General features: G+C 48.0%; 2 protein-coding genes across 3 annotated transcripts; one reads left to right on the top strand and one right to left on the bottom strand.

Annotated features, from left to right (window-relative positions):
- Positions 1–6,873: 6,873 nt before the first annotated feature.
- MRPL37 (mitochondrial ribosomal protein L37) lies at positions 6,874–14,291 on the bottom strand. The gene is made up of 7 exons (XM_073563665.1): positions 13,970–14,291; positions 11,227–11,410; positions 9,793–9,908; positions 8,797–8,982; positions 8,395–8,549; positions 8,023–8,226; positions 6,874–7,180 (listed from the first exon to the last, which is right to left on the bottom strand). Exons 1-7 carry the CDS (start codon positions 14,289–14,291, stop codon positions 7,103–7,105), a joined length of 1,245 nt encoding a protein of 414 aa, XP_073419766.1. The 3' UTR covers positions 6,874–7,102.
- Positions 14,292–14,307: 16 nt separating this feature from the next.
- On the top strand, positions 14,308–23,965 carry CYB5RL (cytochrome b5 reductase like). Of its 2 annotated transcripts, none has more exons than XM_073563666.1 (7): positions 14,308–14,456; positions 15,427–15,609; positions 16,460–16,608; positions 17,258–17,345; positions 18,334–18,438; positions 18,872–19,075; positions 23,101–23,965. In XM_073563666.1, exons 2-7 carry the CDS (start codon positions 15,430–15,432, stop codon positions 23,302–23,304), a joined length of 930 nt encoding a protein of 309 aa, XP_073419767.1. In that variant the 5' UTR covers positions 14,308–14,456; positions 15,427–15,429; the 3' UTR covers positions 23,305–23,965. The 2 variants fall into 2 exon arrangements, with proteins under 2 accessions (XP_073419767.1, XP_073419768.1); XM_073563667.1 differs by lacking the exon at positions 14,308–14,456 and adding an exon at positions 16,212–16,311 and having other exon boundaries at positions 15,531–15,609.
- Positions 23,966–24,153: the final 188 nt, after the last annotated feature.

Raw genomic sequence — 24,153 nt, forward strand, 5'->3', positions numbered from 1 at the left:
TCCATCGGGAAACAGGGTGTAGTTGTCACCCTGATTTCCCATATCATGCGGCTGAGCGAGCAGTGTGGTGTCATCCACATCGCAACTCTCAGTACCGCAGGCAGGACTTTTCCCTTTCGCCTTCCGGTGATAAGGGTTGTGGACAGGTGGCTAGTCCTTGCCGAATCCCCCTCCTCACCCCTCTCTCGGGACAGGGCTGAGAGGAAGACGGCGATCGCAGGTATTTCAAGCCGTCTTCTGCAGGATGCGGGTACAGAGGACTCCCTTCCCCCCAGCGGCCTGCCGTTTCCCCGTGGGCCCCTGTGGTCATCCTCTTCAGGGACGTCAGGTAAGTGCCTGTACGTTCCCTCCGGCCCCCGCATAAGCTCCAGTGCATGGGAGAAGTTGGATCTTGGGATTACAGGTCCACTCTTTTTGAATCTCCCGCCCTTTTTGCCTGCCGCGCGCTCTCACAATGGAACTATCCCTTCCCCTCTTAGTCAGGGAGACGCTGCGGATTCCTTCACTCACCGCAGCAGCGTCGCAAGCAGGGGACCGCTTCATATTTCATCCTGAGCGCGGTATGTCGGGGTGGGCAAGGGGTTGCAGCGCCGGCGCGGGCGCCGTCACTTTCACTTTCCCCTCAGCCAGGGGAATTTCTCTGCTCCCTCCTCCATTCTTGAGCGCGCTCTTTCAGCGCGCCTTTTCTAGCCCATCACAGGGCTTCTTTCTCTTTGGAATGCCAGCCTCCCCTCTCTGTCATGCCCCCTCCGTCGCTGGTAGCCAATCACGGCGCAGCTGCTAAGCTCCGCCCCCCATCTTCCAGCACAAGGATTTCCTGGTTGTCTCACTCCTTCCTGCGCTGTTTGGGGGACACTTCAGCGTTTTCTGCTGCTCACAGAATCTCGGTAGGCTCTGCTCTGAGGCAAAGATTAGCTCCCCTCAGCAGTTATTCCATAAATCCTGCGGCCATTCAGTGCAGTCTACTTATGCCCAACCCTTCAGGGGATCTCTGCTTCAGGCCCACCGCTATCTATTACGCCTGTGCGCGCTGTAAAAAGAAGTGGGCATCGGGTCAGTCGTCTCCATTCTGCCCCCCCTGCAGTCCTTCCAATATGTCAGCATCTCAGGAGCGCACAGAGTCCCGGGCGGAGGGCGCTCTTCCCTCCTCTCTCTCCCCGGAGTGGGCCGTTACAATGTCACAGTCTGTGTCTGACTTGACAAAAGTATCACAGTCGCTGGTCCAGGTTTTAGAACGATTACCTCAGCTATCCTCAGCCACCTCTGCCCCGACCACCTCTCGGGGTGAGTCGTCCGCACCTGACCGCGACCTTCAGAGAGACAGACGGGGAAGGTCTTCTAGGAAGCGGGCTCGGTCCTCTTCGTCCTCGAGCTCGCAGGGCCCTTCTGCTCCCAGGCCTCCTTCTCCTTCCTCAGGTGACAGCCTTCAGTCAGGCGATGATTCTCATTCGGAAGCTAGCTCTGAGGGGAACAGCGTTTCTAAAACGCAGGACATGGTCGATAGTTTGCTTGCAGCTATCTTCCAAACACTAAAACTTAAACAGGATGAGGCTCCAGCTCAGGAAGGCTCGGTTGTCCTTAGACGAGCCAGACCTCTGTCCCGAACCTTTCCCAATCACAACGATTTTAATACTACCTTAGCCAAACACTGGGAGCGCCCTGAACAACGTTTCTCAGGCCGCAAGTATTTGGACGTTCTGTACCCCTTTGACGCAGAACTGCTCTCAAAGTGGTCCAAGGCTCCAGAGGTAGATCCTCCAGTATCCCGGATAGCCTCTAAAACGGTTCTCTCTCTTCCAGACGGGGCGTCGCTCAAAGATCCTTCTGACAGGCAGATTGAATCTCTGGCTAAATCTATCTTTGAGGCATCTGGCACCTCTCTCTGCCCTATTTTCGCATCCGCCTGGGTGGCGAAGGTCATTTCCGCTTGGGCAAAAATTCTTCGCAGAGGCATCTTAGCGTCAGCTCCTCAAGACGAATTGGCAGATCTTGCAGATCAGATTAACCAGGCGGGAAAATACCTTTTGGCCGCCTCCTTGGACGCGGCCGGCTGCGTAGCAAGGGCTAACAGCAACATAGTAGCTGTACGCCGAGTCCTTTGGCTAAAGTCATGGAATGCGGACACTACTTCGAAAAAGTCGCTTACCAATCTGCCATTCCATGGCTCTAGGCTCTTTGGAGCAAAGCTGGATCAGATAATTTCCGATGCCACTGGAGGCAAAAGTACTTCGCTTCCCCAGTCTCGACCAAAACGCCCCTTCAACAGAAGGGGGTTTCGACCATTCAGGCCTTTTCGTCCCTTCTCTGCCACGGAGAGGGCCACTCAACAGGATCGGCCGCCTGCCACCAGGGAGCGGGATCAGAGGAAACCTTCCTACAAACCCGCTCCTCGCTGGAGATCTAGAGGACAATATTCCAGATCTGCAGGAGCCAATTCCGGCAGATTTTCGTCTAAGTGACGGGTCACCCCCACCTGGAATTCCTTCCAGGGTGGGCGGCAGACTTTCCTTTTTCGCGGATGCTTGGCTGTCCGTTGTAGACGACGCTTGGGTCAGAGAACTCGTCGCATCCGGTTACAAAATCGAATTTGCTTCACTCCCGAACAGACGGTTTTTCCGGTCTCGGCCTCCGCGACAGCGGGCCCAGATTCCGGGTTTTCTGCAGGCCATTTCCTCCCTTCTTTCCGCCGGAGTCATTGTTCCCGTTCCCTCAGACGAACGGTTTTCCGGGTTCTACTCCAATCTCTTTGTAGTCCCGAAGAAAGACGGCTCTCTTCGTCCTATTCTGGACCTCAAATTGCTCAATCGCCACGTGAAGATTCTCCATTTCAGGATGGAGTCTCTTCGGTCGGTGATTGCTTCCATGGAGCCCGGGGAATTTCTCTGCTCGGTGGACATTCGGGATGCCTATCTCCACATTCCAATATGTGTGCAACATCAGAAGTATCTTCGATTTGCGTTTCAGGGAGACCACTTTCAGTTCACAGCTCTTCCTTTCGGCCTGGCTTCAGCGCCCCGGGTTTTCACGAAGGTGATGGCGACTGTGATGGCCATCCTTCGCTCCAGAGGGATCCTCATCATCCCTTATCTGGACGATCTTTTGATCAAGGGTTCGTCTCGCCAGGACTGTCTCCGGAGCCTTCAGATAACCCTGGACACTCTCAGCCGCCTAGGTTGGCTAGTCAACAAGGAGAAGTCCATTCTGGTCCCCACCCAGCGTCTGACCTTTCTGGGTATGGAATTCGACACGGAGCTAGCCCGTGTTTTTCTTCCAAAGGAAAAGTTTGCAACTCTGTCCAAGTGCATCAAATCTCTCAAGAGGCCTGTTCCCATTCCCATTCGGTTCGGCATGAAGGTCCTGGGGAAGATGGTGGCCTCCATGGAGGCAGTGCCCTTTGCGCAGTACCACCTTCGCCCTCTCCAGCTGTCTCTGCTTTCAGCCTGGGACAAGACCACGATGTCCTTGGACCGTCCTATTCGGCTTCCTCTCAGAGTGAGGCAGTCTCTCACTTGGTGGCTACGGCCAGCGTCAGTTCTCCAAGGGAGGTCCTTCCTTCCTCCTCAGTGGCAAATCATCACCACCGATGCAAGCCTTCTAGGATGGGGAGCCGTGTTCCATCAGAAAGCGGCCCAAGGATGCTGGAAGCCACAGGAGTCTCTCCTTCCAATCAATCTTTTGGAGATCAGGGCGATTTTCCTTGCCCTTCTTCACTGGCAGCCCCTCCTTTCCGGCAAGCCGGTCCGCATTCAGTCGGACAACGCCACGGCCGTGGCGTACATAAACCATCAGGGGGGTACGCGCAGCAAACAGGTAATGTCAGAAGTGGCCAAGATATTCCGCTGGGCAGAACGTTACGTTCCGACAATCTCTGCCGTCCATATTCCAGGGGTGGAAAATTGGGCAGCCGACTTTCTGAGTCGCCAGGGCCTAGCGTCCGGCGAACGGTCCCTGCACCCCGCGGTTTTCTCTCAGATATGCGACCGTTGGGGCACCCCGGATGTCGATCTCATGGCATCTCGGATGAACCACAAGGTACCGCAGTTCGTAGCCAGGTCCAGGGACCCTCTAGCCGTCGCATGCGACGCACTGGTGACTCCGTGGTCCCAGTTTCAACTTCCGTATTTGTTCCCGCCTCTGGCATTGATCCCTCGGGTGGTAAAAAAGATAAAATCAGAAGGCGTACCAGTGATTCTAGTTGCTCCAGATTGGCCAAGACGGCCTTGGTACGCGGAGCTGGTCAACATGCTCGCGGACGTTCCCTGGAGGCTTCCGGACCGTCCAGACCTTCTCTCGCAAGGCCCCCTTTACCACGAGAATTCTCAGTCTCTGAGTTTGACGGCATGGCCATTGAGACCGCAATTCTAAAGGAATCAGGTCTGTCCAGTCAGGTTATTCAAACTATGATCAGAGCCAGGAAACCAGCCTCTTCCCGCATTTACTATAGGTACTGGAAGGCTTTTTTCCGTTGGTGCGATGATAGCAAAGTATTCCCAATGTCGTTTTCTATCCCGTCTATCCTAGGGTTTCTTCAAGCTGGGTTAGACGCGGGTCTGTCCCTCAGTACGCTCAAGGGCCAGGTTTCCGCTCTCTCTATCCTCTTCCAAAGAGAGCTAGCTTCTCTACCACAGGTCAAGACTTTTCTACAAGGGGTTTCCCACGTGGCTCCCCCTCATCATTCGCCAATAGACCCGTGGGATCTCAACCTCGTTCTTAGCGCGCTCCAGAAGGCGCCGTTCGAGCCTCTCCAGGACATTCCTTTGTCCCTTCTCTCTTGGAAGGTCACCTTTTTGATCGCCATTTCCTCCATCAGAAGAGTTTCTGAATTGGCGGCCTTGTCATGTCGTTCCCCTTACCTCATTCTCCATCAGGACAAAGCCGTCCTCAGGCCCGTTCCTTCTTTTCTTCCAAAGGTGGTTTCCGCTTTCCATATCAATGAGGATATCGTCCTTCCTTCTTTTTGTCCGGCTCCATCTCATCCTCTTGAGAAGTCTCTCCACAAACTGGACGTAGTTAGAGCCCTGCGTGTCTATCTTGCCAGGACCTCTTCCTTCCGTCTGTCCAATTCCTTGCTAATCATCTCTGAAGGTCGCCAGAAGGGCCTTCCGGCTTCCAAATCCACGATCGCTCGCTGGATTCGTTCTACCATTCTGGAAGCGTATCGTCTTCAGGAAAAGCGGCCCCCTCCGGGAGTAAGAGCTCATTCCACCCGGGCTGTGGCGGCTTCGTGGGCTGCTCGTCACCAGGCCTCGGCCATGCAAATTTGCAAGGCTGCAACCTGGTCATCCTTGCACACCTTCACGAGGTTCTACAGGGTTCATACCCAGGCCTCGTCTGATGCTGTGGTTGGTAGGAAGGTTCTGCAGGCGGCGGTGGCTCACCGGCCGACCTGAGCCTTTCGGTTACTTTCGTTCCTTTTTGCTGTTCCCACCCTTGGGACTGCTTTGGGACGTCCCATGGTATTCTGTGTCCCCCAATAAGGCGATAAAGAAAGATGGATTTTTGGTTCTTACCGTAAAATCTCTTTCTTGGAGCCTTCATTGGGGGACACAGCACCCTCCCTTTTTCAGTTGTACCGTGTTGGGTCTTAGAGTCCCCTGTTGGGTTGGTACATATGGTTCGAGTTTTTTCTCGTTGCTTCTCCTACTGCTTTTTCACCAACTGAGGTGCTTGGTGCCTGTCGGTGGGTGTATACTGCCGGGGAGGAGCTAATTTTATTGTTTTTGCATAGTGTCAGCCTCCTAGCAGCAGCAGCATACACCCATGGTATTCTGTGTCCCCCAATGAAGGCTCCAAGAAAGAGATTTTACGGTAAGAACCAAAAATCCATCTTTTCGCCGCACCATGCCGGATACCGAAAGCCTGAAGTGTGAAAGTGGCCTTAAAGGGATCATTGGTATGGAAGTCAGGGCAAATCCACTCAGTGCTCTGGTTCTGACACCAGGCCTCTCTTAAAGGGATCCCCCGGTATGGAAGTTAGGGTCATTCCACTCAGCGCTCTGATTCTGACCGCAGGCTGACGGGATATTAGGGGTAGTAGTCCGGTGGCTCTGGCTGACAGGATGATGTGGGATATTAGGGGGAGTAGTCTGGCGGCTGTGACGGGATGATGTGGGATATTAGGGGTAGTACTCCGGTGGCTCTGGCTGACGGGATGATGTGAGATATTAGGCGTAGTAGTCCGGTGGCTGTGACAGATGATGTCGGATACTAGGGGTAGTAGTCCGGTGGCTTGGTCTGGATGATGTGGAATATTAATGGAAGTTGTCCGGTAGTTCTGACTGACGGGATGATGTGAGATATTAGGGGTAGTAGTCCGGCGGCTTGGTCTGGATGATGTGGAATATTAATGGTAGTTGTCCGGTGGTTCTGACTGACGGGATGATGTGGGATATTAGGGGTAGTAGTCCGGTGGCTCTGGCTGACGGGATGATGTGGGATATTAGGGGTAGTAGTCCGGTGGCTCTGGCTGACGGGACGATGTGGGATATTGGGTGTAGTCCGGTGGCTCTGGCTGACGGGATCATGTGGGATATTATAGTGAATGTGGCTATGTGGAGTGGGTGGGGCTCTACACTCAGCTATATATATAGTTATAACAAATTATAATGATTATATCTTACTGTAGTTAGTTACTATGCCGGGGCAGCGCCGGGCTCTTCAGCTAGTATATATATTTTCAAGGCAGCGGCCACTGCATTTTTCTGGGCAGTAAGCAGTAGCTGACCAACTTGGGAGTGATCCCTCCATGCACAGCGGTTGTTCCATTATGGACTCCTATACACATAATTCATGTTCTAAGTTTGAATCCCATTAACCAAATTCCCCCCCTCCCCATTGTTGGGAGCGCTTTCCTCTTGCAGTAGCCGAGACGTGTTATTTTATACATTTTATTAATGCCCTCGCTCTGCATTTCACTCCTAAACATCCACTCTCAGACCCAAACTTATGGTAATGCCATCTGGACCCAAACCCATTTTCAGGATTATATTCTCCTACAGTTTTATACATCGGTGTTACACACACACACACCCTGCAGGGCACATCCTTCTATAAATAGTCAGATTTATTCAATAAATTGTATGTACAGATATCTTCCTAGTAATCAGATGGCTCCATTCAGGTACATCGCCCAAAATTTCACAAAGGTAGCTGGGTTAAAACCAGCAATGCCTGCAGGTACCTGGAAAGAAAAAAAAATGCTGAAAATCAAATGTTCATGGAGTATTGTTTTATTATCCACTTAATGAAACCTCCAATTTTAATTTTTTTTTTTTTCTAGCAGTTGGTAGCTTTGTATGACAATGCATTTTATCATATAAAGTAGTGAAAAAAAATAAAGAAATTAAGTTATCTGTTGCTGTGTTCTGGGACTCAAATTTAGAATTTTACATTTTTTTTAGTGGGCCAAACTTTACATTTCAGTCCGACGATTGTTTTTTTTAATTAATTTTTCTTCTCTTTGCACAGTTTGCCTTATGGGTAAAATTATTTTCATTTGTTTAATCAATACTGGATCTGTTTTCAGAAGAAGTAGAAATGTGAACCTATCCTTGGCACCTCCGTCTAGCTTAAGACTATTACGGCCCTGGGATTTAAAGGGGTTGTATAAGGTAAGAAATTACAGACACCTTCTTAAAAAAGAGCCGTAACGGTCTGCGGTATCGCAGCTTTGTTGGATTGAGCAGTAATACCGCATACACGCAGTGGACAGGGTGGGCGGAGAAAAAGAAAAAATGTTTTTCTAACCCTATAAACCCTTCTGGAACACTTCAGGCAAAACTCTTGGAGGGGAAGATACAAGGACTTGATCCCAACGATACAACCCCTGCCTTTGATGCTTCAGGGTTCATGAAGTTTTTTTCCTTTAAATTGTCAATCAATAGATTAAGAAGAGGTATTTACTACATGAAGGATTCTTCATAGCAATTTAAATTAATACTATCACTGCTGCATTAAAAAAAATCAAAACACGACAATCTGCCATACCTCCGGCATTATGGACGTATTGCTTCAGACACTTACCAAAACCACCTTCCTCTTTATTTTTGGCTTAAACGCCACCGTGTCATAGAGCGCCTGGTCTCCATCCATCCAGACAATGTTCTTGATGCCATCATTAGATTCTAGATCCAGTGTATTCAGCTGCAGCACCATGAAGTGGAACAACTGCCCGTCGGTGCCCACGCTCTGCACTACAATCGGTTGTGGCAGAGTCTTCACATCCTCCTGGTGAAAATCGAAAACTTACCATATCATTCTGGGGCAGATAAGGATGAGCCCCACACAAATCTCTCAGGATCTAGATGTGCAAAGTCTACACAGTGCAGCGTAAACTCTATTACATGCAGACCAAAGGGTTAATCCCCAATGCTGAACATGCAATCAGGGTCGTACCCCAAAGAGGATCTTGGCTTTGGCTACAGCTCCTCCAAAAGTGATCATTAGCATCTTAGCTCTTAGTTGGTCCGGAAGGAATTTTGCTCTGGTGCTACACGGCTCAGTGAGGTATACGGTGTGCGGGTGGGAATATGGGAACCCGTCCTTAAAACCTGCAAACATAAAAGTGGAAAATTAGATCACAAAACAACTAGATTGGTGCGAATCGATTCTCAAGACCAGGTCTAGTGGCCGCAGCAGTTATCTTTGGCCATTAGATGGGAGTTCTGAGAACTGCCTCTCACCCGAGGCTCATCTTTTGATCAGGCTCAATGTGCGTCACACCACAACAATGATACGTGACGTCCCGCAAGACCGACTAGTCAAAAGAAGATGCAAACTGCTGACGACTGGACGTACCTATGTCGGTTTTCTCTTCGTACACATTCACCTCTTGTAGATCAATAGCGGGAGACAGCGGATACAGGGAGGCCAGGACATGCTGCTCCGTCGCTTGGATTTCACTGGAGGAAGCCAGTGGTTCCAGTGGGGTCTTGGCGCTCATCAGTAAACCATTAGTGCCTCTCACATGGTAAATGGTGGAGTCTGCAAAATATGTGACACCGAAACTAAAGCAGTCATGTTTAGAAAACCAATTTTCCAGTGCCCTATTTTGGAGTTAATATAGGGTTCTGTTGTTGAGGATCCTTATTCTTTTGCCACAGTGGAAATTTTGTTTTTCCTCAGGAGAACCTGTCCCTTCTTGCATTACACAGACCTATTGCCATAAATTTGTTCTGTCCACTAATCCACAGTCAGACAGGTTGTGTACAAATGGGGGAAATTCAAGACCATTATTACCCTCAATCCAAGTGCAAGACGTATAATAGTACCTGAGGTCACAAAGGAACCCAAGGTAAGCTCTAAGTAACTAAAGGCCTTTCTCACATTAGCGGATGTTAAAAGGGTTGTCTGGTGAAAACAAGTTATTCCAGGTGATAACTTATTGATCGGTGGGGGTCCAACCACTGGGAAATGCAATTAATGGCAGAATGGGGCACTTTTATTCCCATTAGAATGGAGAGGAAGTGCACATAATTGATAAAAATTCCTAATTTTAATAATCAGTGCCAGTCCCCATTGATCAGTATGTTATCACTTATCCTGTAGATAGGTGCTAATTTGTTTTAATCAGAAAACCCCTTTTTATTTTCCATTACCACTATGGGTCACAGCAGGGAAATACTCTATATTCCTATATTATTGTCAAGCTAGAGATTGTCCAAAGCAGAGAACCCCTTTAAGTCCACCACAATACCTGGATTCTTCCATAAGGGGGGTTTGGCCATGTGAAATCCACCTAACACACGCGAGGGGTTAACCTTTAGAGGAATAAGGTTTATAGATGGCGTTTACCTTTATGCCAAGAAGTCATCAATTTCCAATTCTCCACAATTGTCCTCTGTGACAGTGCAGGATAGATGTGGTTCTGTGTCTGGCACAAATGCAGGAGGTTTTGCAGGAGCTTCGGACTTAAAAGAAATGAGGAATTACATTTTTTTTTCCATCTTTTGCTTTTTTCTTAGATCGTCTGCATACATTAATAAATAAAACTTCTAGACCTGATGATCATAATGTGTTAGGGGGATTTAAAAAAAAAAAAAAAAAATCCATCACAGAATGGCAGTATGTTTCTTTGTGAAAGTTTCCCTGCCTGATATTAAAATGAGTCCCCTTCATTTTAATTTGAAGATTGTACAATCATTTTAACATGTGTTTTCAAAGTAAGTACCCCAGCCTCATCAGGTCGACTACTATTGTATGCAGTCTGAATAGTTGAATCTTGTCATAAGTCAGCTTTATAGGGAAAGGGAAATAGACCCCCACTAGATTCAGTTCTGTGAACACTCCCTAGAGCCGTTTCTCCAAGTGTCACATCCTCTTCTTTTTCTTCCTAGTAGTTTCTTAGCTTCTTGTCCCAAACCCCACAATGTGGACCCCGGCCTAATTCCAAGTGCATCACTTGCCCATACCATTGCTTTTATATATAAAATAGGATAATGCATGTACACTGCTATAATATTTGTACAGAGATAATTAGCTTTTAGCGAGCATTGAATACTGGAAGATTTCGGTTAGGTAGAATTATGAATGCAGCTCTGGAGAATACTATAAACTCATAATTAGTATCAGATACTGTAAGTGATACAATGTATTTACAAAGAGGCAACTTCGTATGAAGATAAACTCTACAAGTAAAATATTAAGGAAAAATTAGGATACAATTTAAGGATCACCTTAATGGCGTTCTTTAAAGGGGGTGTCTCATGAACACAATCCCTCGCCATACACCTTAAGACCGTCTCTGTTGACTGATGAAACAATCCTTTTAATGCCATCTCCTCTGTATCTTTCCAAATACTCCATTTCTGAGGATCCTCTGCTACACGGGAACGTCTTATGTTCTTTCTTCATGAGCACAGGGCTCCTCTGTCTCCCGACTTCCTGCTTGCCAGGAGGCAGTGTACTCCTGATGATTGATGGTTCAGACCAGTGGCGTTGTCGCTCCGCTGGTCCAACCTGTGCAAACAGAGGAAGCTTTGCCTCTGCAGCATCTGAGGAGCGCAGGGGAACTGAAGTTGGCCAGATCCAGTGATTTACTCAGATTCAGAGCAACACTTACAAGCTCTAAAGCAAAGAGCTTGTAAGTGCTGCACTCTTGGCCACCTCAGTTAGACTGCAGAGATGGTCGGTAATGAGCAATAAACAATAAATAAATTGCAATTCTTTACCCATTTAGGAAGCAGAAACAACACCTTTAATAGACTCCAGCGACCGCCGCGCACTCACCAGTACTCTTCTCGCTCTCTTATTTCTTCGGTGGTGCTCCATAGACAGGCATTGGAGATTGCATTGTGCACCAGTTCCTGGTGACTGGGGAATGTATAGGTCGGGTCTTCACATACGTCCACTATCCTCTGCGGTAATCCTTCTATCAGCTTGGACTTTGTCAGCCATAGCGCCTGCTTCACTCCTGACACAGAGAAGGGAAAGATGTGACTCCGCGAGGGATTAAAAATGCAGCATAAACCAAAAATGAGCAGATGACAGAATGTAGCACTGCCGAAACTCCAGAGATCAGTGTGGAACACCAGCCAAAAAAAAGCTAAATTTCCCTGCAGCGTCTCCACAGGAGGCAGGGATCACTACACACCTCTTACTGAAATCCATGAACATGCCGGGTCCTAGAGAACAAGACATACTGCAGCCTCTATTACAGATCCACGCCAATGTTACAGGGACATTAAAGAGATTCTGAATACGGGAATTTTTTCCCCTTATGCCCCTTAAACCCCCACTTATATAGAACAGACCCCCAACATACAGCATGTGATCCACAAAAAGCATGTGACCCCCATTAGCACACCTCATAATAAAATCTCCCTATTCTACACAGATCCCGGACCAGTCCTCCCCCTTCTACACATCGTTCCCCCACACCTGCGCGGAGCCCGGCCCTCCCTACACCTAACAAGATCCCGGCCCGGCCCTCCCTACACCTAACAAGATCCCGGCCCGGCCCTCCCTACACCTAACAAGATCCCGGCCCGGCCCTCCCTACACCTAACAAGATCCCGGCCCGGCCCTCCCTACACCTAACAAGATCCCGGCCCGGCCCTCCCTACACCTAACAAGATCCCGGCCCGGCCCTCCCTACACCTAACAAGATCCCGGCCCGGCCCTCCCTACACCTAACAAGATCCCGGCCCGGCCCTCCCTACACCTAACAAGATCCCGGCCCGGCCCTCCCTACACCTAACAAGATCCCGGCCCGGCCCTCCCTACACCTAACAAGATTCCGGACCGGCCCTCCCTGTCTTATGAGGAAAGGTTGCAGGATTTGGGAATGTTTAGTTTGCAAAAGAGAAGACAGAGAGGAGACTTAACAGCGGTCTACAAATATCTCAAGGGCTGTCACATTGCAGAAGGATCATCTTTATTTTCATTTGCACAAGGAAAGACTAGAAGCAATGGGATGAAACTGAATGGGAGGAGACACAGATTAGATATTAGAAAAAACTTTTTGACAGTTAGAGTGATCAAAGAGTGGAACAGGCTGCCACGAGAAGTGGTGAGTTCTCCTTCAATGGAAGTCTTCAAACAGAGGCTGGACAGACATCTGTCTGGGATGATTTAGCGAATCCTGCTTTGAGCAGGGGGTTGGACCAGATGGCCCAGGAGGTCCCTTCCAACTCTACGATTCTACACCTAACAAGATCCCGGCCCTCCCTACACCTAACAAGATCCCGGCCCGGCCCTCCCTACACCTAACAAGATCCCGGATTGGCCCTCCCTACACCTATCCAGACCCCGGGCCGATCCTCCCTACACCTATCCAGACCCCGGGCCGATCCTCCCTACACGCGCCCAGACCAGTCAATGCGCAGTTTGACACAAGCCAGACCAGGCAATGACAAACAACCAACTGGCAATTTATTCAGAGTTTCACAAAGTGTCAGCCAGAGGCCTCCCAGCACAGGGACACCGCCCCCCCCCCCCCCATACCTCCCAGCACAGGGACACCGCCCCCCCCCCCATACCTCCCAGCACAGGGACACCGCCCCCCCCCCCCCCATACCTCCCAGCACAGGGACACCGCCCCCCCCCCCATACCTCCCAGCACAGGGACACCGCCCCCCCCCCATACCTCCCAGCACAGGGACACCGCCCCCCCCCCCCCCCATACCTCCCAGCACAGGGACACCGCCCCCCCCCCCCCCATACCTCCCAGCACAGGGACACCGCCCCCCCCCCCATACCTCCCAGCACAGGGACACCGCCCCCCCCCCCCATACCTCCCAGCACAGGGACACCGCCCCCCCCCCCATACCTCCCAGCACAGGGACACCGCCCCCCCCCCCCCCCCATACCTCCCAGCACAGGGACACCGCCCCCCCCCCCATACCTCCCAGCACAGGGACACCGCCCCCCCCCCCCCCCCATACCTCCCAGCACAGGGACACCGCCCCCCCCCATACCTCCCAGCACAGGGACACCGCCCCCCCCCATACCTCCCAGCACAGGGACACCGCCCCCCATACCTCCCAGCACAGGGACACCGCCCCCCATACCTCCCAGCACAGGGACACCGCCCCCCATACCTCCCAGCACAGGGACACCGCCCCCCATACACCCAGCACAGGGACACCGCCCCCCATACCACCCAGCACAGGGGCACCGCCCCCCATACCTCCCAGCACAGGGACACCGCCCCCCATACCTCCCAGCACAGGGACACCGCCCCCCCCATACCTCCCAGCACAGGGACACCGCCCCCCCCATACCTCCCAGCACAGGGACACCGCCCCCCCCATACCTCCCAGCACAGGCACACCGCCCCCCCATACCTCCCAGCACAGGGACACCGCCCCCCCCATACCTCCCAGCACAGGGACACCGCCCCCCCCATACCTCCCAGCACAGGGACACCGCCCCCCATACCTCCCAGCACAGGGGCACCGCCCCCCATACCTCCCAGCACAGGGGCACCGCCCCCCATACCTCCCAGCACTGGGACACCGGCCCTCCATACCTCCCAGCAGCCGGCATTTGGGGTTGAATATATAGGAAGGCTGCTCCTTGTACAGCGCCATCTGCTGGGCGGGCGGGGAGCGGTAATACTGCGGGTTCCAGTCCCTACGGAACTCTATGTACTTGGGCCGCGCCAGCCAGGGGACGTAGTAACAGCGGTCCGCGTACGTGATCCGCTCCAGCCCCGGGATCTCCAGCGGCTCCTTCTTCTCCCGGGGACTCTGCTCTCGCTTCCGTCTGGCTCTGACACTCAGGCATCGGAGACCGGTTCTGTGAACGCAGGACACACCGGCGGCGGAGGAGACGAGCATGGAGGCCGCCATGTTGGCGCGCAAGGGATGATGGGTAGCGAGCGTCAGCTGAGCGGAGCGGATCTGGAGCTGGAGTCAGTGCGGGAGCCGCAGCCGCACGCTATGTCTGTGTGCACACTGTATGCTGCGTCCATGAACGTGATCTCTACCCAGTAGTTCTCGTCTTTGCAATTTTACGTGAGTTTTTTTCACTTTTCTTTCTTTTCCTCTCATATCTTTCATTTAGATTGTGAACCCCATCGGGGACAGTGACGATGATGTGTGCAAACTGTAAAGTGCTGCGGAATATGTTAGAGCTATATAAAAATAAAGGTTGTTATTATTACTGCTCTTATTTTTCCATCTGCCGTGTTTTTTTTGTTTTGTTTTTTTTTGCAGGAAACCTTTAATTGTATCATAGAATGCACTGGAATATAGGGAAAAAGAAATCAATTTTAATGGTTAAGAAATGTGGAATGATTGCATAACTTTTTTCTTTTAATTTTTCCATCACTGTTTTTTGGTCACGAGCTTTAGATTTTATTTCTAGCGTTTCGGGGTGCAAAGTACGTTTTGAACACTTTTTCGTCGGGTGTCACTCACGGTCCGTGTAGAGACCTGAGTAGCCGGACCGACCGCAGCTCCACACCTGAACGTACCGCCGTGACGTGTCTATGAGGCTGGTGACTTGGTGTTTTAACCCGCCTAGCGGGAAACCCGTCCGTCTGAAACATGCCTTACTGCATTTTTTGTGGGATGTGGGGTCAAGAAAGAGGATAAAAAAAAAACAGCTGTGACATTTAGTTTTTTTTTTTTTTTTTTTTTTTTTTTTTTTTTTTTTACTCTTTACACAATTTTACTGTTGGGTCAGTTTTATATTTCCATTGTCCTGGCTGTTTATGTTTTTTAGTCTCTCCAGAGGATGAGGAACCCAAACTTTCGATTGTTTGATGTGACACAGTTTTGTAGTCTGTAGGCAAAATTACCGCTCTCCCATGACGCCCACTCACAGGTTCACGCACCAAGTGGCGAGGGGTTAATCCGGAAAGGGTGGAAACGTCGTTGCCATATTATCAAATATTCTTAATTGGCAGATGGCCCTATAAATAATAATAATTAGCGCTGGAGCAATAGCTGCAAACTAAACTCTTGTGTTTTTTCTCGACAGGTTATGACCAACAATGATAAGAATGACTGGTTGTCACTCAAACCAGTGGAACCGACGCCTGCACAGTGCTGCGGAAGCGGCTGCTCCCCCTGTATATATGATGTCTATCAGGCCCAGCTGGAATTATGGGAAAAAGCAAAGGAAAAAGACAACCCCGACCTCCTACGGAAAATCAGAGTACAGGTGATTGATTGCAGAGTAAGGGTCCCGTTTCACATAGCGACGCACCAGCGATCCTGACAACGATACGACCTGGTAAGCATCGCTGGTGCGTCGCTACATGGTCGCTAGTAAGCTGCCAAACCGGCAGATCTCTCCAGCGACGCACCAGTGATCCCGACAACGATGCGACCTGGTAAGGATCGCTGGTGCGTTGTCACACAGCTGCTATTCTGAACGATTCCCACCTGTGTCCCTGAGTTCTGCGTCGCCAACGAGATCGCTGGTCGGCATCAAACACAGCGATGCATGCTGGCCAGCGGGACGTCGACGATGAAAAAATAGCCTAAGACATTCAAGCATGATCAGCGATATCCAGCGGGGGGGCCGCTATGTGTCACATGTAGCGAGATCGCTGTTGCGTCACAAAATCGGTGACACATCAGCGATCTCGCTATGTGAGACGGGGCCTTCTCTTTCTATATACTTTGCATTACTTCTCTTGTACTGGGCACGGGTTGCAATCTATATTATACTCCAGAGCTGAATTCACAATTCTGTTCAGATTATGTGAGCTGATATAAAGCCTTCAGAAATTAGTATTATTTCTTATATTGTCTTTGCAGATGATGCTTCACAGAATGCAAATCGCTAGAGCGCAATTTGATATTGCTGGAAGATTTCAGCTCTGAAGGGTGAATGCAGCTTTGTACTATAACACAGACGGTAATACTGGGGCCAATATAGATGAATACTGCACATGTAGATGCTGCATTATAATGAGGGGGATTGTCTAGGGTTGGTTTTCTCCTCCTTTCTATAAGAACCACTCTGATCGGTGATCATGTGATAACCCGCCGCCATCCTCCCACAGAACCTCAGTGTGCTGCTGACTTCAGAAACTTTTGCCGAGTTCCCGCTGTGCTCCGTGGAGCAGGAGACAGAGGACACCGGTCGCTACAGATTTCAGCTTCCATCCGGGACCAGTTTGGGACTGAAGTTAGGACAACATCTTGTGCTGAGGTATCACGTACCCGGACTAATACTCTACTTGCTGATGGATTGTCCCCACGCTGAAATGCCCCATAGGAATGGAGCGGTGTCCGCACATATACCATACGTGCCACCGCTCTATTCGTCACCAGCTCGGCCTTCTGCAGCCTCAAAGACAATGAATGGAGGCGCGGTGAAATATATGTGTGTGGATGTGGCCACCAATCCATTGAGTCTCTTCCAAAACGCATTTTTGGGGATTGCTGGGGTTTCAAGAAGTTGGCTCCCCGTTGGTCCCCAAATTATCACCTTTGGATAACATAGAAACAATCTTCAGCCCCCTGAATGGTAAAGGGGGCAATGTTTCACTCCTCCCTCCTTCATCTGTTTGGCAAAGCGTGCCTCTACCCTAATGGAAACCTTCAACAAGCATGCCAAGAGACCCATCACTCTAACAACCTGGCTAAGTTTCTTTTAATATGGATGAATAGTTTAATCGAATGAGAGAAGTAGTGAACCTCTTCCTGATCCATGTTGGAGCAGCCGAGGGGCTCCATCTCACGATTATCGCCCCCAACCGTACAATAAGTAGCAGTACAAGTCCATAGTCTTCGCACTGGGCCATGTGACTGCTAAAGTGCCTTCTAAAAATGTGACTGTCATATTTTTACTTTCACAGAGGAATAGTAAATGGAATGGAGATCCAAAGAGCATACACCCCCATCAGTTCTGTGGACGTACAGGACTTTTTTGAAGTTTTAATAAAGGTACATGCACTTTTTATAGGAATTAAAGGCGTTGTATTATCACTACGGTTTGTGCAAACCACTATGGTTTGTGCACACTTTGGAAGTTGCTTCCTATCTGTATGATAGTGATTTGACTTTCTGATCCCTGAGGGTCCGACTTCTGGGACTTCCACGAAGTGCCGAGAATGGGGATCTGAAGAGCGTCGTCTGAATGAAGCTGAGGTTGACCATGCATACCTGAACTGCAGTGGTACTCTATGGGCTTTTGGAGCACAGAGTTCCTCTATCTCTGGCAGTCCCATTGGGAATAAATGGAGCAGAAGGGGTGCGTGATTGACACCTGCTAAGACTCGTCCCAGCAGTTGGACCCCCCCTATGATCATTTCTTTACCTTCTATCTTACAGATAAGGGATAATTTCCAAACGTAGCACTCTTTAACTTGCCCAACCAATCAAAAAGTTGTTGTCCTCTATTGGACAACTTCTGCTTAATAAATGCTGGACCCCATAAAAAAATAAAATCAATGGATACTCTCCTCTCGCAGCTGCACAATTCCTCCGATGTTGGTGTTACTGTTCAAGGCAGGTGATGTGACATTGGCTGCAGCAGTTGTGTGACACACGACTGCTCTAACGAAGTATTGATGAGCTGCAACCGATCAGCGGCCTCCGACTGACTGCAGTGGTCACGTGATAAAACAATGTCTTGTCAACTGCACTAATGTCACTGCTGCGGAGGTGAGTATCCATAATTTTGTTTTTCTACGGGACCCTGAATTGATTAAGCAAGGAGTGTTCTGTAGTGGACATCCCCATTAAGAGCTAAGTTAGAGCTCCAAGTTGCTAAGCAGTGGTTGTTATGGCTGTCCTGGGAAACTGTGTGTGTGTGTGTGTGTGTGTATATATATATATATATATATATATATATATATATATATATATATTACTAAATTATGTATGATGCAAATGTGGCATTTCCTATGATAATGTAAAGAACTTGTTGCAGGTTTACGAGCACGGCTTGATGTCAGAATACATAAAGTGCTGGAAGCCGGGAGACTCTATAGCATGGAGAGGACCATTTGGAGGTTTCTTATACAAGCCAAACAAGGTCAGCACTAAAGGATGTGTACCCTTTTCTTGCTCCAAAAAACTTTGTAAATAATCTCTTTTAAAGGGAACCTGTCACTCGATTCATGCTGCCCAAACCACGGGCAGCATGAATCGGAGCCTGGCTGCATCGATTGTAGATAAATTTTACTACTCTTGGAGTTTTCACATCAGTTTTTCCCAGCTCTGGCAAAATGGTCAAAGCTTGGGCGAGGAGAAACGTGCCACTGTCCATCTCTATCAGAGACTTGAAATTCCAACATCATTCTATCCCCCGACGACATCTGGCACAGAATAGTTTTGAGGCCCCTAAACACATCAGTTGACCAGCTGGTGCCGTCAGAATCAACGTGTTCGTTGGCCGTTAAGATGACAATGTCTCAATCAGTTTCCATGTAGGTTCCCAAGTTCTTGTCTCGCTTGTCTTCACCTAGTTTGGGGAGTTGCTCATGCTGTGTTCGGGAACAGGAATAGCCCCGATGCTGCCAATCTTGACCCACGTGACCGACAATGAAGTTGACGAAACCTTCATAACACTGGTGGTCTGTGCTCGAAATTTCCAAAATGTTTATATGAAGAACTTTCTCAGGGAGCAGTCAAGATACTGGAACGTAAGGATATTCTACGTCCTTAGCCAAGTGAGTACGTGGTCACTCATCCCATAAAATGTGAGTCACCTTTGTGGTTTATAGGAGTCATTGAGCCCGGCCGGTAAGCCTTGGACTTGTGTAACGTCCTCAACAAATTGGCCATACATGTTTCTCCTGCCTGAGCGTGAACACGTCGGAGCACAGATTCAGTAGAAAGTCGACGATCAGGCACGAGCTGTGAATCTGTCTCCTAAGCTGCACATTTTATTGGTGTTTTGAGTGATTGATGGGGTCTCGAGTCCAGGTCCCCCACAGATCTACAAGTAATAGAAGGGATAAAAAATTTAATTGTTTTGCACAAACATTTAGATACTTTTTAAGTTTCTGTTAAAATCTGAACTCAAAATTTTACGTGGTGTCTAATCTGTTGCATGCTTGACAACAGCAGTCGCTGACGGACCCCATTGACTGATGTGGTGGTCTGGAGGATTTTACCAAAGTAACTGTTATGTTGATGGGTAAAAAAAATAATGGAGCTTGCAGTAATATTCTTTTTCATCAAAAAACAGCCTTGGACGCAGATGTGAGCATGTGATGTGTATACAGCTTCTATACGGTCCTACGGTTGCATTAAAAATATTTCAACCTCCGTTGAAAATTAAATTTAGTAACAAAATGCTCTTTGCAATAAACCAGTGAAGCAAGAAAATTGCAAAAAGCTCAACACAACTAATATAAAAGATGGTTCGGCACAAAATGACACTTTTATTGCCTACTGCAGTCTCGGAAATACTCAACCCCTGAAAAGAATCCTCCATAAGAGCACACGTTGGAAAATCAGATGTAGTCTTGAGCAACCTGGTATAATAACCAGTAGGTGTGCTTGAGATAAATCTCATCAAATACCTGGACTGGCAAAGGGTATGATGACTGGGATCATAAAAAATATAGACATTATTGAGATCTACTGATTTGGCTAAGCTCTTGATATGTGCAGTACCGTGCTACATTTTTTCCACATCTGTCCAGAAGTTGCAGAGTTTGGCAGCTCACCAGCGATCATGTAGTGACACACCAGCGATCCTGACAAGTTCATATCGTTGTCGGGATCGCTTGTGAGTCGCTATGTGTGACGGGGCCCTAAGTTTTCAAACATAGAAGTGATAATAGTTTATTTTTTGTCAATGACAAAAAATGCAAAGTGAATGAACAAAAGCGGAAACGATTCGGTGACCGTTTTTTGCCTTCATCGGTTTTCCCAGATACACATGCACAAACTTTTTTAAAGGGACTCGGCAGGGAGGTTGTTCCAAACATCGTGTAGACCTGACCACACATCTTCATTGGATGTAGACGAGCAAAACCTTCTGTCTGAAGTCTATGCTGTTTGGTCCTGCCCTAAACTACCCCTTTTTAAGGTCAGAAATAGTCCACTTTATGCCCCTTCACTTGTTTTCTCCACAACTATGTCTTCTAGGCATTTTAGATGATAATATCCAGGCCTCGTAAAAAGGCTTTTTTTTTTTTTTTTTTTGTACACTCCTTTATTTGTACCAGGAAAGTGATTACTTGGCTTGAAAATTGACAGATCCACCAAAATAATCCCGCTGGATTATGAATACGTTCCCTTTATATGCCCAAGATAATTTCCCTCATATATTTGATCAAAGCTGGTCTCTTTGGCTGGAGACGGAGCCTGGGGTTAATCCGAAGTATCGTCACCACTGATACTTTATTGTTGTTAATTTGTCTACTTCCTATACTACTTTTCTGACTTTAGGAGCAGAGGAGTGTGTGATTGTGTGGATAATGGTACGAACGGTCACAATGAATATCTGGGCCTTGTCCGCCACAGTTGAGGTGTTCAGTGCCAGTCATTCATATACTTAAATTATGACCAGTTCTCCTATTCTATTGGGACATGTTTAATTTTCTCTGTGATTTATTGCATTATTTCTGTTCACCATTAGGAAGGTCATGTTCTCGTTTATTCAGGACCATAAAAATTACAAACACTTTACTTGATTTGTGTGCGTGCTCTACCTGTTCATTGTTTATAAAGAGAAATGAAGTAGTCACCAGTTGCCACCAGATTCCTGAGGAGTCCGGTGGTCAGAACCCCACCGAATGACTGCAAATAACCTGCTGCAAGAATTTGTGACAGCGAGTGGTAAGATTTTGGTTTTAACATTAATGCACACACTAAACACTGAAGGTCTCCATGCCTGGACTCTGAGATGTCAGAAATCCTGACTCACAAGAACAGTAGACTCCAATATGCTCACAATCTTATTAAGAAGCCACAGAGGTTTTGGGATTGTGCTCCATGGAGTGATGAAATAAAACTAACTTTTCGGAGTTGGAAGAATAAAGCATACTCTGAAAAGAACACCCTGCTAAAAGTGAGACGTGGTGGCAGCTCAGTGATGCCTACGGTGAGGCAAGGTGGCAGCTTGTTGATGCCTACAGTGAAACGTGGCGGTGGTTCGGTGATGGCCACTATGTCACCAATATTCTAGTTTTTTTGGCAGCAGCCCCCTTCTTCAAATCCCATCAAAGATTTTCTTTGGGTTTAATTGAGACGACTGATGGTCTCTCCAGAATCTTCCAGGACTTTTTCAGAAACAAAGCTTTGGTGGAGTTTTGCTTGGAATCCACACACTCAGTTAGGCAATAGGTATCATTCACACAGACAATGCGGTTTGGCCCAAATGAGCAGTTTTATTGCTTTCATAAAAAGAATTCAAAACCAAAACAGCCTCTTCTTGGCACAAACAATTCATTCATTACACACATATAGGTCAGTGCGGGCTCACCCGAACAGATTACAGTCCTTTCACCTGAAAGCAGACGTTACATGCCTACGTCAAAGTGTGACAGCTGCTCAGTGATGCGTTGGGGCTGCTTTGCTTCTTGCAGTGGAAATCTACAGCATGTGTAGGGCAAAATGGATTCAATCAAGTATCAGAAAATTCTAGGAGAAATCATCATGTCTTTTGCGTGGAGGGCTGAACTCTTGGAATCTTTGGCTCTTCTAACACTTTTAACAATGCCAAGTAGGAAATGGTTAAATCCTAGCACTGCAGGTCATAATTAGATGCACCTGGCTAGGTTTGACTAAGAACGAGGAAATGGGTTCACCTTGTGTCAGTCTGCTGGATGTTGAGCAGAGTCAAGTCTTTTGAAGCTGGTGAGTGACCAACCAAAATGTGAGCTGTACCTGGGAGATAAACAGGCCAGGGTCTCTCTCTGTATGGAGACTGCACAGTTCAGCTAGGAAAGCCGAGCAGTCTGTGTGTTGGAGCTGCAGAGTAACGTGTGGAAGCTGCCACCTGTTCAATGTGAACTGTGCCCAGAGTTGAACACTTCTATTTGGCTCTGGAAGCTACTGGAGCTCAGGCTGAAGGTGATACCAAGACTGGTCGGGCCGTACCTCTTCGGTATGTAACGTCTGCTTTCAGGTGAAAGGACTGTAATCTGTTCGGGTGAGCCCGCACTGACCTATATGTGTGTAATGAATGAATTGTTTGTTTGTGCCAAGAAGAGGCTGTTTTGGTTTTGAATTCTTTTTATGAAAGCAATAAAACTGCTCATTTGGGCCAAACCGCATTGTCTGTGTGAATGATACCTATTGCCTAACTGAGTGTGTGGATTCCAAGCAAAACTCCACCAAAGCTTCGTTTCTGAAAAAGTCCTGGAAGATTCTGGAGAGACCATCAGTCGTCTCAATTAAACCCAAAGAAAATCTTTGATGGGATTTGAAGAAGGGGGCTGCTGCCAAAAAAACTAGAATATTGGTGACATAGTGGCCATTGCCCATGAGACATGAGCTAAGATCCCTCAGGAACGCTGCCAGAAGCTGGTGTAAGCATATTGTGAGACTGCAGTAGTCAGTAAAAGTGGCATTTTGTGTAGAATTTGGAGAAACCACCTGTTATATTAGCTATTGTTTATTGCAGAAAGATTGTTAATGTTACTAATAAACCGAATTTGCATTGGGGGGGAGGTGAATCATTTTGTATACAGGCACCTCCTTCTAATCACTCCTTAATTACTCCATTGTTTTGTCACAGGAAGAATCCTTAGACAATCTGCCCATGAGTTATAGGGAAAACTCGAAGCTCGGACGAATAGACTCTGAGTTCTTGGCCCAAGTGTTGGAGACCTGCAGGAGGAAACCGTACACCCTTGTCTGTGGGTCGGTAGCATTCACTGAGGACATGACTGCAATGATGAAACTTTTGCAGAATGACGTCACATCCATTTTCTCATTTTAACAATTTTGTGCAGCGAACATAAAGGATGAAAATATTGTCCCCCAGAACTGAGGATACGATGTCGTAAGTGACCAGTAACCAAATAATGACACTCTGGAAGAAGTCCATCTGTGAAATGGCGATAGGACAAGGTGCCGTAAGAGGTCCATGGTCTGGACGATATTCACATTCAAAAAATGGCAACTCAATTTTATTTTCCTCTTTTATGTTGTTCATCTTGGGGTTACATAATTTTATATTTTGATATATCTGACTCTTACAGACACAGCAACACTCATGATTTTTTTTTTTTGGATGAAGAAAATGGAGGAATTTTGAACTTTTAAGATTTAGAAAAAATATATATATATTTTTTTCAATTTTTAAGTTCCCTAGGGGACTTGAATCTGCGATTAAAACATTTATTTAGATATTTCAGTATTGCATATATGGTACAAATAATATAATGATCCCCCTATGAAGCCCAGTCTGCAGCTCGCCAAAATGGTGACAACAATGACTATTTTCTGATAGCCGCTGGCTACCATTGCAACCTTGTGACCCTGTCATGGATAGGGCGTCCCAACAAACGCCGCAGTAATATACCACTTAAATGCCGCTGTTCATCATAGGGCGGGAAGAGGTTAAATTAGTCAAGGAAACTTTCAGAAAGGATTATATAGTCATTCTGATGTGGATTTTCATAGCAAATACACCAGTCCCATCAGATAGGTGATCTCTTCAATAATGTATTAAGCTGATGAAGGATCCGCTTCATTCTTTGTTCACTTTGCTCGTATACATGATAGATTCTGGATACCTTATCATTAAAGTGCAGGGGTTATACTAAAGTCTACTAGTGAACTTGCG

The sequence above is a fragment of the Dendrobates tinctorius genome, unplaced genomic scaffold (genome assembly GCF_039654945.1).
Source record: "Dendrobates tinctorius isolate UK_male_01 unplaced genomic scaffold, ASM3965494v1 ptg000396l, whole genome shotgun sequence".
Taxonomy (NCBI): Eukaryota; Metazoa; Chordata; class Amphibia; order Anura; family Dendrobatidae; genus Dendrobates; species Dendrobates tinctorius.

What these genes read in the sequence shown, in the direction of transcription:
- MRPL37 (XM_073563665.1), bottom strand. Translation starts at nt 14,291, where the DNA reads ATGGCGGCCTCCATGCTCGTCTCCTCCGCCGCCGGTGTGTCCTGCGTT. An exon ending in CAAATGCCGGCTGCTGGGAG is followed by an intron (nt 11,411 to 13,969) that starts GTATGGAGGGCC and finishes TCTCTGTGTCAG; the next exon opens with GAGTGAAGCAGGCGCTATGG. An exon ending in AGAGAGCGAGAAGAGTACTG is followed by an intron (nt 9,909 to 11,226) that starts GTGAGTGCGCGG and finishes ATTTCTTTTAAG; the next exon opens with TCCGAAGCTCCTGCAAAACC.
- CYB5RL (XM_073563666.1), top strand. Translation starts at nt 15,430, where the DNA reads ATGACCAACAATGATAAGAATGACTGGTTGTCACTCAAACCAGTGGAA. An exon ending in TTTTTGAAGTTTTAATAAAG is followed by an intron (nt 17,346 to 18,333) that starts GTACATGCACTT and finishes AACTTGTTGCAG; the next exon opens with GTTTACGAGCACGGCTTGAT. An exon ending in TCTTATACAAGCCAAACAAG is followed by an intron (nt 18,439 to 18,871) that starts GTCAGCACTAAA and finishes GTCTTCACCTAG; the next exon opens with TTTGGGGAGTTGCTCATGCT.